Source organism: Trachurus japonicus, chromosome 4, assembly GCF_045865225.1.
Source record: "Trachurus japonicus isolate A0001 chromosome 4, Traja_1.0".
In the NCBI taxonomy this organism is placed as follows: Eukaryota; Metazoa; Chordata; class Actinopteri; order Carangiformes; family Carangidae; genus Trachurus; species Trachurus japonicus.
The window spans coordinates 15,469,878-15,485,192 of NC_140910.1; the positions used below are offsets into that span (position 1 = coordinate 15,469,878).

The 15,315-nt window shown below is 43.3% G+C and overlaps 1 protein-coding gene across 13 annotated transcripts in view; it reads left to right on the forward strand.

Annotated features, from left to right (window-relative positions):
- Nucleotides 1-15,315, forward strand: part of elavl4 (ELAV like neuron-specific RNA binding protein 4) — a 79,369-nt gene that overhangs the window by 23,699 nt on the left and 40,355 nt on the right. For 12 of the 13 annotated variants that reach the window (XM_085774274.1, XM_085774271.1, XM_085774267.1 and 9 more), the window contains exons 2-3: nt 9,229-9,315; nt 13,657-13,903. In XM_085774274.1, the coding sequence (XP_085630400.1) occupies nt 9,313-9,315; nt 13,657-13,903 (250 nt within the window). In that variant the 5' untranslated portion in view covers nt 9,229-9,312. The remainder of the gene's footprint in view (nt 1-9,228; nt 9,316-13,656; nt 13,904-15,315) is intronic. The other variant, XM_085774273.1, reaches the window with a different exon arrangement.

Consider the following 15,315-nt stretch of genomic DNA (forward strand, 5'->3'; position numbering starts at 1 on the left):
CACGTGAAACCACCAACCACGTAGCCTCGATCTGTGTGTTGAGCGATCCCAATTTCCATACACACTTTCTACAGAGCCCAGAGCAGCTGGAGACTTGCGATCACAAGATCACAGCAGCACTACCAGCTGACGTGATGACAGCCGTGTATAAAGTAAGATTAAAAATGTAAACAACAGATCACTTTGCCTTTCTGAGGTTGATTTGTTGTTCAACATTACTCTTTTTTAGGGCTGCGCCCAAATAGTTGACCAAGCATTGGCTGACCAAAAACTCATTAGTCGACCAAAATTTCATTGGTCGATTGCTCGTAGAAAAAAAAAAATATTTGGAGCCGTGTGTTGTAAAAATTAATGCAGAAGTAAGCGATCCGGTCGTTTTGGCTAATGCTGCGTTCCAGGCAGGCTTTTGAAACCGTAAATTACAGCTTCAAGTCGCGACTTACGACTTTGTAGCGTTCCAGGCAACCCACTCGTGTTTTTCCGACGTGTTTTACCTGTGAAAGTGCACTATAACAGCCACTCGTAACTTCCGACCCGTGAACTCGTACCAGATCGAACTGGTACGACTAAACAGGTCGGAAAAACACGAGTTACGGGCTGCCTTGAACGCACCATAACGTCTTGTCAGCCGATGGAGTTAGCAGCCCCCGCCCTCGTCATGGATCTATTGGTCCTCGTCCCTACGTCACCACATTCACGCGCATCCCTTGGCTGCACACACAGCCCTTCATGCCATTCTCTCTCCTCATTGGATAAAACTTGTAGGATACGAGAAAAGTTTTCTCCTCGGCTCAGAGCAGAGCAGAGTGACTGACAGACCCGTGTTTCGGTCCAAACACTCTATGTAAGTGATTGCTGTCGGAAGATATAACTATTTAAGACTTATATTAACACATAAATATCGCTTACTTCTGCTTTAAGTCAAAATCAATATGATTGAACAGTATATGAAAGGCTATAGGCCTTTTTTTTTTTTTTTTTTTTTGATTGATTGATTGTTTTATTTCGTATGAATGACATACATACATATGTACATACGAAATGGATAGGTAAGAAGCCAAAGGCTTATGAGGAACCTACCCCATTTAATTTGAAGGGCCAGGTACAGGAAGTTGTGACACTCACTCGAATGTTGTTACAGACGTTTCTGGTGTGGAGACTCCGATGTGAAAGCACGTATCACTGCTGTTTTCAACGATTAGCGAGTGCTTCCGTGAGCCCCGTCCCCGTCCCAAAGCACTCACTGGCAGTCAGTCTCCCAGTAGTGTCACGGATTAGTTGGCTAATTGACGACTATTGGTCGACCAAGAAAGTCTTTGGTCGGGGGCAGCCCTACTCTTTTTACTTACTGTGTATTCTTGTGGAACAGATGTTGCGTAACCCTCCCAACCCTGGCCATATCCCAAGACACTAGAAAATCTCACAGCAGCAGAAGTGGGGATATGGATGGTCCATGTGCAAATCAGTTGTGGTCAATGACTTCTGAAGAGTGGGACTGCTGCACATAAATATCATAATGCCAAAGTTGACTATCAAAATGTCTATTTCCTCATGAATTATTGTAGCACTAGCTACACGCAGTGATACAAAATACTTGTCATGTTTTTGGAGACACTGGAATAAGTGCCTGTACTGTATGTGTTTTAAAACCAAGATGGTGTTTTTTATCTTGTATTGTCTGTGTCTTTGTATTGTCTTCTCTTATTTATAATGGACCCGAGTCCGTAATAAAGATTATCTATTAGAGAGAATATAGAGAAGAAGGTAGATACCTGACTATTTCCTGTTACAGTGTGGTTTGACTTTTTTGTAGCACGCATAAGACCAGCGACAGCCAACAAGCTAAGACTCAGGGACAGTTAAATGGCCATAGTTTGAGATAGTAATTCCGATAATAGATATGTTTGTCACAACAGGTATATGGCTTCACACTATCAGCTCATATTCCTTTCCAATGGACAGGGAAGCTGTTCTCCCCGCACATTGTATAACTAGGTGGTAATAGAAGGAACGTGATATCCAGTGCTTATCAAGACTGATTAACGTCAGCGGTGGGGTTGAACAGCACCTGTCAAGTCAGGAAAAAGGGGAAAAAATGGAAACAGTAGAAAGATAGATGTGCACTATCTCGTAGACGCACAGCTCTTCTGCACATGCTCTCGCACCAAAACGCCGTTACAGAAATTTCAATGGCAATCAGCCACCGTCTATATGTTGCCTCCCTGGCACATGCTACAGTATATGAGCAGAGATAGTCTCCTGTGGGCATTTTCAATTACTCTGCACGGTATGGCAGTAGGGGGGATGGATGTGGAGAGGGGGGGGGTTAATCTGCTCGTTTGAATGCACGCCACACTTAATGGTTTAGCTGGTGTGCCACGGGGCTCGTCTGTTAGCTGCGATGGTATACATTTAGGGTTTTGTGTCTCGCTTTCCTCTCCTCGTGCTGCAGTAGGAGCCATTTCTGATGGCTCCTACTGCAGCACTCTCACATCAAGTTACACCCAGATTAGATTTTCACAGAAGATTGGCTAACTATACATTTTAAAGTCAAACTCCAGATTGATTGGGTAATGGCTAATACAAAGCACCTGTATAGCATTTTGGAGGTGAGTGAAGAAGTTTAACCACTGGGATGACAGATGATTAAAAAGATGGATCACAAGCACAAAGGGATCTGGATTACATGACGATTAATGTAGCAAATTATTCAACTGACACCTGGCTTACAAGTATAGCTTGGACCAGAGAGGATACCTGTTGTATGAGAGAAAGAAATTAAATAATTTGATGTTTCACCATGTCACTCTGGCTCAGCAAAGCAGAGAGATTGTCAAGAGATTTCCTAGAGGATAGATAGAAAGTTTCAGCTTGTGTCTCTATCAGCGATGTAGCAGGGTCTTCTACATCTACATGTAGTTTCGAGTTATTCATTGCCTCCATCAAACTGTTTACTCATTAAGACAGATGACGGACGGCTGTCCTTTTCCCTTGCAGCTATTTGATTATATGAGCTCCGGTTCAGAGCTGAATCAATAACCAGATTAGCTAGGCACACACATAGACACACACACACATATGCACACACACCAACATACACTCAGACACACCCTCACACAGTACCCAAGGCTGTGGAATGAATTCATGAGTACAACGGTCGGTTGGTGTCTATATGATTTAGCTCTGTGGCTTTGCTGCAAGGCTGACACACAGAAACACACACACGCACAGGGCACACACACAGGCAGGCTGTGTCTGAGATGCAGCTGATGGGGGAAACAGTGATTAGATTAGGAAGAGCTCTGCCTCTGCTCAGCAGCCGGGCCAGTGTTCCTCTCTGTCCCTTGTTCTCTGTGTTAGTGCTGTGCTGTAGGTTTTGTTCTTATCGTACACCTCCAGGCTGTTTATGGCTTTTTAAATACCTGCTCAACAAAGCCAATATTACCACTTCCAGCTTCAAACCAGTTTTAATCAGAGATCCTACTGTGCATTACACTGAAAATTGAGTTCAATCAGTAGAGTTTACAAGTTTCTTATCCTGCTGCTTTCCTCTTTTGGGAGGGTTTCCATAGCCAGTTAATTTGTTCTTCAAGGACTTTTTTATACACAGCAATTATGACTGTGGGCTTGAGCAAGTGAGAAATACAGGATTGTTTATAGTGGGTTGCAATGGCACAGCACTGGCAAATACATTGCAGGTGCGCCCAGTAACTGTGTAGAGTTGGATAGTTCAGTTGAGTGAATCTGTGTGAATTTGTGCATGTTTGCATATGTTTGCTTATGTATGTGCTAGTGTATTTTAGTGTATGTTACTAAAGATAGGAGCCAGCATCACTAAAATGGCTGGTTGCCTGCACAGGTGCATGGTTGCATTCACCTGCCAGCTACTTGTGGAGGAGGTGTCCTCGCTCATGACACACAGTGCTGACTCAGATGGATCAGCCTGCCTGCTCTCCTTGCCTCACTGTCTGTTTCCGCGTCCTCTATCCTCTGTCCCAGCCCAGCTAAAAGCTACTTTAGTTCGACACGGAAATGAGCCCTGCAAAGAAACACAAGCTATTCCCTGAACTGTAGTGCAGTTTTTTTTTGTTTTTTTTGTCATCAGAGTGCTCTAGACTTTGTTGCAGTGTCACTTACATTTATTCAGAGAACAGTCACAGTGGGTAAATGTATCCAGGTTAGATCTTAACAAAGTTGTGGCAAACATGGTATTCATGTTATGATAAAAGGAAGACAGAGAAAAAAGGCCCCTGTTGGGAAGGATCAACCTTTTCTGTCATGTTACAGTAAATGACAGGCATGATGTAGGCCTACTGTAGGCTGACAGTGTTCTTGCTGCCTCTGCTTTGTTTTTACCCCTTAACTCTTATTCTCAACATGACTTTCATGCTTAGCTACCACAAAACATGGCTAATACTTCCTGAATAGGCCCTACGTGTTAGATAGATATCAACGCTGCTAAAACCTTTAAGCACACTAATGACATTTAATTAAGGATGGGATCCCATGTAGGGGATGAGACGATGATTTAGCCTCTTTAATCCACCAAAATGTCCTCGCTGAGGGCCTCGACAGTGATCGCTCCCATCCATCACACCCAGGGATTACAGCAGGACAGACAGCGATGCACAGCAGAGACATCTTGCTGATTTGACTGAGCTGGAAGCTGAGGTGCTGGCCGCAGCAGCTAGAGCTCGAACAAAGGCTGGCAAGCTGTTGATGGGAATTTGATGCTGTTCAAGAGAAGACTGCTGTTGGGATGATGGCACTGCATTGACTTGCAGCCGAGGACTGGATAGAAAAATAGGGGTTAGGGGCATTAAGCGAGGGACTGTTCCTGGCACAGGAGCGAAACTAGGGGAACTGTGATGAGGACCTGAGAGGCCAGGCCAGGGCTGGGGCTGAGGGACAGGGACTTAGGGCTGACAGGCAAGGCCAGGCCTTCATTTCCAAGGCCCAGTCCCTGTGCCCCAGGCTTCAGCCAAACAGCTAGGCAGGTGTCCAGCTGATGTCACACCCCCACAAGGAGGAACTGCAGAGCACCAGTCACTAGAGCTGCACAAATTGAAGTGTCATCTCCAGAGTCAAGATGCTCACCAATTTTCTGCATGCGTTGGTGCAGAGTTGGGATTCAGCCAGTGGACAAATGGCTCCAGTTCCGCCTACAGTTTGGCTAAGCAAAGGAGACTGTGGTGTGTGAGTCTGTCTGTGTGTACTTTGTCTGTGTGTGAGAGAGAAAGTGACTATGTATGTGTAGAGCACTGCAGGTCCCCACTGTCATTGTCCTTGAATGATGCAGCAATGCTGCGTTAAGCAGGTTTACAAAAAAGTTTACAGATTAAAAAAAACAAACAATTAAGCCAAATTTGAATAGAGTAGAACAAGTCTCATCACTTCAATTAGAAACATTTCAAAACCTTGCTCAGCCCTCAGAAACAACAAACAACACATCAGTGATTTAATATTTGATAATAACAACAGACTCACCCTACAATTGTTGGAAGTATAAATCCTGATATTATTATATAGATCTTGTCTGACATACCCTTCGGCAGTTGGCCATATCCTGTCTTCTCCTGACCTCTGACACCACACAAGTGTATGCCGATTAGCCATGGCCTGCGAGGAAGTGTGTGGGAAAGCAACATCGATCTCACTGAAACATCACAACAGCAAAAGAAGAGATGAGGGGAAAAAAAAAGTCAAGCCAAAGTTAAATGAAAAATTGCTTACATATACGTCTTGCACGGTCTGGAACATTTATTATTCCGAGTCACGCAGAGAGAAAAGAGGTGGAGGAGGATAGAAGAAGAGAAGAATCCATTTGGTAAAGTAGATGCAGATCGATGAGACTGGAGGCAGGCAGACCAGAGTGCAACAGAGGAGGGGTGTGTGTGTATGCGTGTGTGTGTGTGTGTGTGTGTGTGTGTGTGTGTGTGTGTGTGTGTGTGTGTGTGTGTTGGTGAGTATCTGTGATGTGTCTGTGAATGTGTGTGCTTGCGTGCATGAGGCGTCCCAGATTACTTTCCCTGATTGATCCGGCCCAGCATCCGTCTGACCTGCAGGACATTTCAGAGCTCGGAAGATGCTGGTGGAGGTGGAGAGATGGTGAGAGAGAGTCGGCCAGGAATAAAGAGAGAGGAAAGAGAAAAATAAAAATCAATAGCGCAGAGAGCATTACAGAGAACTTGACTGGCCGAGAAGCTGAGATAGTAAAGTCATATTAATCTCTGTGTGTCTCAGTCAGTTTGATAGGAACTACAATTCAGTATCACTATAGGGGACTGAGCAGGAGTTTTAGTCTGAGTTTGATAGTTTCTGGTGTGGCTACTTTGTGGAAACAAGAAGGGGACATACTGTATGGCATAAACTGTCAGTATTTTTAAAGTATCTTCGGATGAAAATAAATTGGATGTGAAAATGTTTTTGGTCAAATTATTTAGTGTGATTATGGTAAATTATTTTAATCAAGTCAAATCACTTCAAGAAAAAAAAAAACAAGACATAGGATACATAAGGAAACCACAAATAAAATCAGAAGCAAGATGGTGAGGTGAAGTCTAATAAGTCAGATGGTTGCATGCTGGCTCCATTTTGTAGCTGCCAGGCAGTGTGTCTATCAGTGGAGAGATCCTGCAGCATACTGTCTACTCCACAGTCTCTTCAGCCTCCATCTATCCTGGCCAAGTCAGGGTAAATTGATTGTCTAAGCTCTGTCAGAGAAGGGGTGGTGGGTATCCTGCACGAGGACAGCAATATAAAGCGGTGGTTTGATGGTGTAAAAGTTGCAGAGGAGTGACTAAGGTGAAAAGGACAGGAAAGGAAGACAGAACCTCACTGGTCATCTGAATTTCAGCTCGCACTGTGAGCGACATGTGCTGTGAAGACAGGGATTTGTGCACAGTATGGAAGAACGCCTCCTAAAATGCAATCATGTACAGTAAATCTAAAAGAAAGCCATCTGTGCCTTTGGTATTTTCAGCTGGTGGAGGAAAACAAATGTACACTCCCTTTCCTTGCTGTAGGCGGATAAGGCTAGTCCTACAGTATCTGACTGCAGTACCCAGACACTACTGGCCCGGAGCTCAAGGAGACAGGAAGCACTTTTGTGGCATCAAATATTAATGGCGTTATAGAGTGTATTGATTATATAATAAGTTTTCCCAGCATCTGAGCACCAACTGAAATGTATTCCCTGAATAATTGAAAATGTATCCATGAGCAGTTTTTCATCTCAATGGTTGGTGAATGTAATTGCATTGCACCCTTATTCCAGTGTTATTTGAGATTTGATCAGGAGACGCACATGTGTGTGTTCATGTGATAAACGCAAGGACAGCGAGAATATGAAGAAAGATGAAAATGTGTGTGCGTGCGTGCCTGTGTGTGTGTGTTGCGCCTGAGACTGTTTGTTTTATCGAATGGTTGAGCATTGAATATTGAGCACTGAGTAGTGTTTTGAAAATGGGATGCAGAAGCTTAAACGCACTCCTAAGAAATGTAATATTCCTTTTTGCCGACATTTGCACTATACGTTAGCTGCTGAAATGAAGAATCATATACATCTGCTTGCTGCTTCTTGCATTTCTGTCACCACATTTGCTACAATAACACTGCCCTGTCTGCTTGCTGCGGCACACCATCCACTTCCGCACTGACATAGGACTATGTTGTAAAATGATGGCTTTTTTCGGGATGGGTGAAAAATGCTTTTGATGTTTCACCTCTGCCTAACATTTCCTTTTTTCAGGGTAGCTTTTCAACTTTATATTTAATGGATGGGAAAAGTCTTTTTAACATGCAGGCTATACAGTATGTTGTCCTCTACCCTCTTGATGAGATGAATGTTGGTTCACTATACTGTATGTGGAGGCTTTAAACTGTAACTAGCATGGGCACCTGAGCCCCGGGGGTGTATCCATCCCTGGCACTGTCCACTCTTGGCTTTTTATAATGGTTATAAATACACCTCACTAGCTTTGGCAGATTTACATGAGGTTGACCTAACACTGCTAAACCTTGAAAATATTAATGTACTGTATGTTTTAAATTTAAACAAAAAATATGTAAATGCTTCTGACCCATTTGTCCCTGTTAGAGTAACACAAAAGAGTGTTCTCATTTTTTAGCATTATTCAACAGTAACCCTTTTTGTCTACACCAGACTAAAACAAAGGTGGCTCTCAACTTCATATATCTATATGATCACCCAAAATATCCAGCATTAACTATCAGAGGGTACAAACAAGATTCCTCGTCCTCTCTTCTACCCTGACCTCTCTGCCCCTCTGTATCTTCTTTTTCCCTTTCAAGCTGACAGTTCACTCTCATTTAGACCTCCATTATGCATTCCTGCCTAAGTTTACAAGACACATTGACAACAGAACATGTACAGACTCTCTTTCCTCCCCCACCTCTGTCTCTCTCTTTCTTTGAAGTATTGGAAGTGTCTTCCCCATTACTCAGCCCTTGCCTTTTCTTCCTCCTCCCATCTGATCCCTCACTCCCTCTCTTCATCTCTCTGAAGGAGTAAATGAAGGCAGAGGTCATCCCTCCTCTCTTCCTCCTCTCCTGCTAAATTGGCTGCTTGTAGTATCTGTGGATAGCTGTAGGCATATAAGCCCCCTGCTCTGGAGAGCCAGTGAACAGACTTCCTGCTCATTTGTGGCATTTCTGTCTCTTCAACCACAGGCTTGTTTACCCACAGAGAGCAAGAGGGAAACCCTCATTATAAACTCTGCCAAGGTCATTGCAGTCACCACACCAATCTGCTGCCTTCAACACACACGCATGCGGTTTCATTCAATCTGCTATGAAGGTACGCAGATATTAAGAGTGGTTAAAAAGACAGAAAAAATCATATATTTTTACCCCCATTTCTGTCTTCAGGCAATTTCAAGGAGAAATGTTCTGACAATTTAAGCCACACAGTTTTTCAAATCTGTATCATCCCAATTTATTCCTCTTCTCATTGACAAACCAATCATCCGAACTGGTAATAATTTCCAAAAACAAAGAATTCCTGAGCCACCTGTCTTTGTTTTAGTTTGACTTGTGGAACGACAGTAAGGGTGTTACTGTATTTTTCTAGTGAGCCGTCATTTTCCCCAACTCCCCCCCACCCCCCATCCACTCCCCAAATCCCACTCCAACCCTAACCTTGCAAAGTGAGTGTATGATGTTGACGGTGGGCTGTGCGTCCCTCCCTCCCTGTGCTCCGCTCCATAGGGGTCGACAGAGACACAGTGGCGTCAGGCAGAGCTCCCACAGCTCCAGGGCTGGGCAGAGAAGGGATTGCTGACACAGCCAAAGATGGTAAGGAGACTACTGCTGCCAAATGGATGGACCAGCCATTTTACACATCCATGAAGTAATACGATCTGATATTGTACTGTGTTTACATAAATAAGCACTGGTGGTGATGCTGCTGACTGAGACAGTTGGAAATGGAGCAGAGAATAATGGATGGGGCAATGGGGTGGGGGGACTGGGGTTGCAAGGGTAAAGGAAGTTGTGCAGAGATGAGTGAAAAGCAATATTCAGCTGCTGACATGTTCAACTGTGCTATATGCTTTTGAGGATTAATTAATCACATTTCACTCTGTTTAGTTAGTATTTTCTCAAGTTATATATATGTATTGATGTTTTAGTATTTAAAATACATCTCTTATAAATCAACTATGCTGTTTAGCCTTCATTAGGCGGCTGTGGGCATTTCTAATGGACCTCTTCGTTCCTGCAGACACACAAGACTTAAAGCAGATATCAGTGGAATGTTTTTGTTAATATAAGTCCTAAATAGTCCTATTTTCCGTCAGCAATCACTTACATGAAGTATTTCAGCCTAAACACGAGTCTCTCCGTCACTCTGCTCTGCTGTAACCCGAGGAGAAAATTTCCCTTGTGGGATACAAGTGTTATCCAATGAGGGGAGAGAACGGCATGAAGGGCTGTGTGTGCAGCCAAGGGATGCGCGTGAATGTGGTGACGTAGCACGAGGACCAATTGATGCCTGACAAGGGCGGGGGCTGCTAACTCATGGTGCGTTCAAGGAAACTCGTACCTTGTGTTTTTCCTTCCTGTGAAGTCATACCAGTTCGATCTGGTACGAGTTCACGGGTCGGAAGTTACGAGTGGCCGTTATAGGGAACTTTCACAGACAACAGGACGGTAAAAACACGAGCTACGGGTTACCTGGAACGCTACCAAGTCGTAGTTGTGACTTGAAGCTGTAACTTACGGTTTCAAAAGCCTGCCTTGAACACAGCATTAGCCGAAACGGCCGTGCCACTGATATCTGCTTTAACTGAAGTTGCTCACTGCTTTCCTGCTTCTGATTTTTCTTTCTCAACCTTACAGAGCACTCAAGCACCCTTTAGCATTTGCGTAGACTTTGCTTCATAGCAACTATAGTTGATTCATCATTCTTAAGATGCCACTTTTAAGAATGACCTCTGAGTGTCCCCTTACTTTTCTATCATAGCTCTAGCACAACTGCACATGGTCCACATGTATTACACTTAGCAAGAAGCCCAGTGTTGGTTGTGTTTCCTACACAAGTAGCATTTCAACCTGTTAGGAGTAGACGAAGCTGCAGAGCCAGCGAGGGGCTGTGTGTTGTACGCAGTCAGCAGGACATGCAGCGAGTTCTGTCCACAGCACTAGGCTCCACAGTGGGAGAGCAGGGACAGCTAGAGTGCTCACAACCAACATGAAGTGGACTGCTGAGCAGCTCAAGTGCTGGTGGGCACGGACAAGGAGAGGAATATAATTGGCCACCGGGACTCGGCAGGTCCCTGTTAATTAGAGGCAGCCATTTTGGTGTAAAAACTCCTCAGAAAACGTCCCATGGAGTTGAAAGTCTCCCTGACAGAATGGAGCCCAGCAGGGAATGTAAACAGATTTAATAAGGCCCTCTCCAATCAACTCTGTTATGGCTAGATACTATTCTCTCATTTCACTCGGCTCTTTCTCTCTCTGCCCCTCTGTCTTTCTCGGTTTGTCTCTGTATCTATGTTGTGGTAGAGTGGTGAGTGATTAGGGAAGGATACTGTCAAAAGAACAATTTGCATGCAGCTCTCATCTTGAGAGCTTTTAGACATCTCCCTGTCTGTTTGTTTTCTGCTGTAGGATTGGGCCATTGTTCTCTTCTCCGTGTGTGTGTGTGTGTATGTGTGGGTGCGTGTGTGCGTGCGTGCAATCTTCCACTCGCTACAGATTTCACAGAGTGTGACTGCATGGAAGTGTGCATGTGTGTGTATGTGTGCGGGCGTGTGTGTAAAATGAGAGGATGGAAGCTGTTTGAAGACTGACATTTTGTTGGTGCTGCTCCTAAACACACAGATGGAGGAAAAGAGAAACAGAGAATAGTAAGAAAAGCAGCCTCATTTTAAAGGTGTTCTGGTGGCATATTAAACATGGATGCTTCAACCCTCTGTAAGGCCCCCGTTTACCACCACCCCATATTGATGGAAGTTATTAAGAGGTACACTTAGTTAACAATTTAATAATAGGGTCGGCCTCTAAACAATCTCACATCTAATTGGACTTGAAGTAAACTGTGCAGAATCAAACTAATATGTAAATATCAGGAATCTTCAAACATTTAATAGTTAATATTCTGAATAAATAACACATTCAATATTACCATATTAATCTTAGTATTAACATATTTGTACTGGTTGTTTGGCTGTATTTGTTTGAATTCAGTTTCATTTCTCACTTCACGTACTGTAGGTAACAGATAAAAGTGGAGTGATTAAAGCCAATAAGTACACACATTGTAAACGTCTAAAATGGTTTTGAAAACTATTTCTGGACAAACTGTGAAATTTTTAAATTCTGCTTTGAGTTATATTATTAGAAACACAGGTCCACTCTTTTGATAATCCAGAAATAGAGTGAAACACGACTCTTGTGCCGCTTTCTGCTTTTGCTAAAACCAGCCCCGCTTCCAAGTGCAGCCTGTCTGCGTGTACTTTAGAATAGTTAAAAATAGACTGAGAGCGCTGAATGGTTGAACAGAGGGGGGAAAGGGAGAGATCTGAGTGATGACTTTAAAAATTTGATTGAATCAGATGAAAGTACATTTGCATCTTAATTTGGATTTCAGCATGTTAGGTCATTACAGTGCTCGTACAGCAACACCGTGGGAGCTGCTCCAACGGGCATGGACACGGACAGACATTTTTCCAGGGACTTGCTGTAGTTTATTATGGCTGTAATGCAGAACCAGAAACACATCTGGTGCTACCACTAAATACAGAGTGGATAGGGATCTAATACCTGTGCAACATAATAAACCATGTGAACAGACACCGTGTCAGCCGTCAGTTTACGGTGTCTTGGTCAGTCAACCATGATGCTCTCTATGCCTTTGTTTAGCAGTTCCTCCATCTTTGTTTTTGTGTTTTCTCTTCCCCACCATTTAGTGATTAGATTAGTTGTGTTTACTCTTTCCATTTTAGCCCGTCACACACACACACACACACACACACACACACACATACAAACAGGCAACAAAAGCCATTCATTTGATAAAATACATGTTTTTTATGCAAATGTATGAATAATTTCACCTCGCATGGTGCTTTTGTTGGAGAATAATGTTCGCTCTGAATAAGCATTTGTATTAAATATGTAACAGAGTGCTGCGGTAGAAAAGCAAAGTGCAACCTACGTCCCTCCTCCCCCGACTTCTGACTCTCACTCCTTCTCTCACCTTTTTTTTCCTTTTTCTTTTACTGTGTTTTTTTTCCCACTTACACCAACCTCACAGTTCCCTTTTTAACACTTTGATCCTGTGATGCTCTGCAAAACCAGATATGAAAACCCAAACTTTGCCTCTGTCACAGCAGCAGCATCAGCCGTCAGATACTGTAGCTTAGTGGAGGGGCTGCCCCTGTTGCTGTCCCCTCCCGCAAACCTGAGCAGTTATCACACAACTACTTTCTCTCCTCTCACTGTCTTCAGGAATATTTAGCCGTTTATCCTGTGTGTGTCCACTGTTAATTGTACCTCTCAATGTGTAGAGATGTGGCATGTAGTGTGTAGAGTGTGATTTCTATATGTTTAGTCTGTTTTCCATAATAGGTTTAGAAATGTGTTGATTAAATGTTGATGATTTATGACATAATGTAAGAGGTAATTTCTTTTACTACTAATTTCTTAATTTTGTATCAGCATGCCTGCTTACAAATATAAATAGGTATTCCTTCACTGAAAACTGGCATTTCTACAAACTACCTCCCAGCGATTTCAGCAAATTTTTATGCATCTGCAGTCACTCTGAAAATTGAACATAACAAAAGTTAAACTGAGTTATCCCTGTAATACCTGAAGTCAAGGTACTGTATCACACAGATACGAAATCCTGTAAATCTGTGATGGTTGAAAAATTTCTGTTTCTCTCATTATTTACAGCACAATACAATGTAAAAAGTTACACCATTCCAGATAGAGAAACATTTAGTTGAAAGCAACAAAATGCTTTCTTCATGATTTGTAGAAAAGTAATTTTGGAGGAGTCTTGTATGTTGTGCTTGAATTTCACTGTTCCAAATGGTTAAATACTGTGCAGAGGCCTTTGCTAATCAATGCTCTTCTCCTGTTCCTCCCTGCCTTTTCTCTCCATGGTCCCTCTTCGTCCTGCTCCAGATCATCAGTAACATGGAGGCTCCAGTGACAAATGGCCCAAGCGGAGGAGGCACCACAGCCAACGGGCCGACCACCAACAGCCGCGGCTGCCCCTCCCCCATGCAGACTGGCCCGACAAACGACGACAGCAAGACCAACCTCATTGTCAACTACTTGCCCCAGAACATGACCCAGGAGGAGTTCCGCAGCCTGTTTGGTAGCATCGGCGAGATCGAGTCCTGCAAGCTGGTTCGCGACAAGATCACAGGTAAAGAATGCAAAATGTTTATACGTGGTACTTGGATATCGCTGCTTGTGTTTCCCAAGATATCAACTTTTCATGAACTAAGAAAATAATCTGCTCAGCCACCATACAGTACAACTTGAGGGGCATACAGTGGGTTTATAGGATTGTCTCAACCCACACAGGATCACACTTTTCTCTGAATATAAAAATCACCAGTGAAGTCAGTAGTATAATATGTGATGAATTTGGTCATCCCCAAGGACAATTCCTCCAAAGGAGAGAATAAAAGAGAAAAGAAGAAAGTGAGCTACGATGCTGAGCTCTTGTAGAGCTGGAAGTGATTGAGATGTTTGCTTTCCACTCCCACAGTTTCAACTGGGTTGATCCTGGGACTTAAAGACTGGACTTCTCTTTTACTACATCATCCCTCTGAAGCATAATAGTGAATCATACACACTGTTATTCATTCTTAAATATATAAGTCATAGGGTTTATAATCTAAATGTTGTATTTGAATTTATATTGTGCTTTTGTTTTCTTGTCATCTTTAATTTCTTCAATATTTGCTAATACAATGTAATCATGGTAAAATGGTTAAAATAATATACAAAAGTGATAAAACGGAGGAGCCAAGAGAGACAGGCAGATGAAGCAAAACAGTTTACATGGCCTGTTTACATACTGCTCAAAGCTCAAAGGTAGGCGTAGACACAACAGTGTGGCTTGATGCTACTGTGTTGTAAGTAGGCCCACGTGAAGAATTCAGTATGACATGACAAGTTCACACATGCACACAAACCCGTGGTCCAACATCACTCCAAACAAATCAAGTGTTTCAGTGGAAACGCGGCATGCGTTGTCTTCCACAAGGAGAAATCCATCTCTGCCCTCTGTGTGTGTTCAAGCGCTGCGACTCAGCAATGCAGCAAAGTGCCACATGTTCTCCAGAGGTGTTTAAATTAAGCAGCACTTTGCGGTGCTAATCGTGGCTGTAATCTGGGCGTAGTGGCTGTGTGGGTGGCCATACAGCAGATGGATCAGGAGGAGGGGGGTTTGGGGTAGTGTAGCTCTGTGATAATGCTCCATAATGGCTTTCATTTTAGATCCTACTTACTGACACTCTTCTCCTGATAATCTCATTAAAGAGCACCAGGCAGGCAGGCAGGCAGTCGAGATCACCAAGCCATTCTCGGATAGCAGGCAGTGCAAGCAAAAAGAGTAAACACACACATACACAGATATAGAAAGGCAGAATTAGATTTCCTGTAATAGATTAAGTACAACCAAAAGGCCAATAGTGATGACAGTAAACCAGGGCCCAGCTGCTTCTGCCTCCTTCTGCTCTCTCGTTCTTTGAAGCATATTTCTACAACTCCATGATTCCTCTTTTGAACCATCTTCCTCTTCCTCCGTAATGGGCCACAAAATGGAGC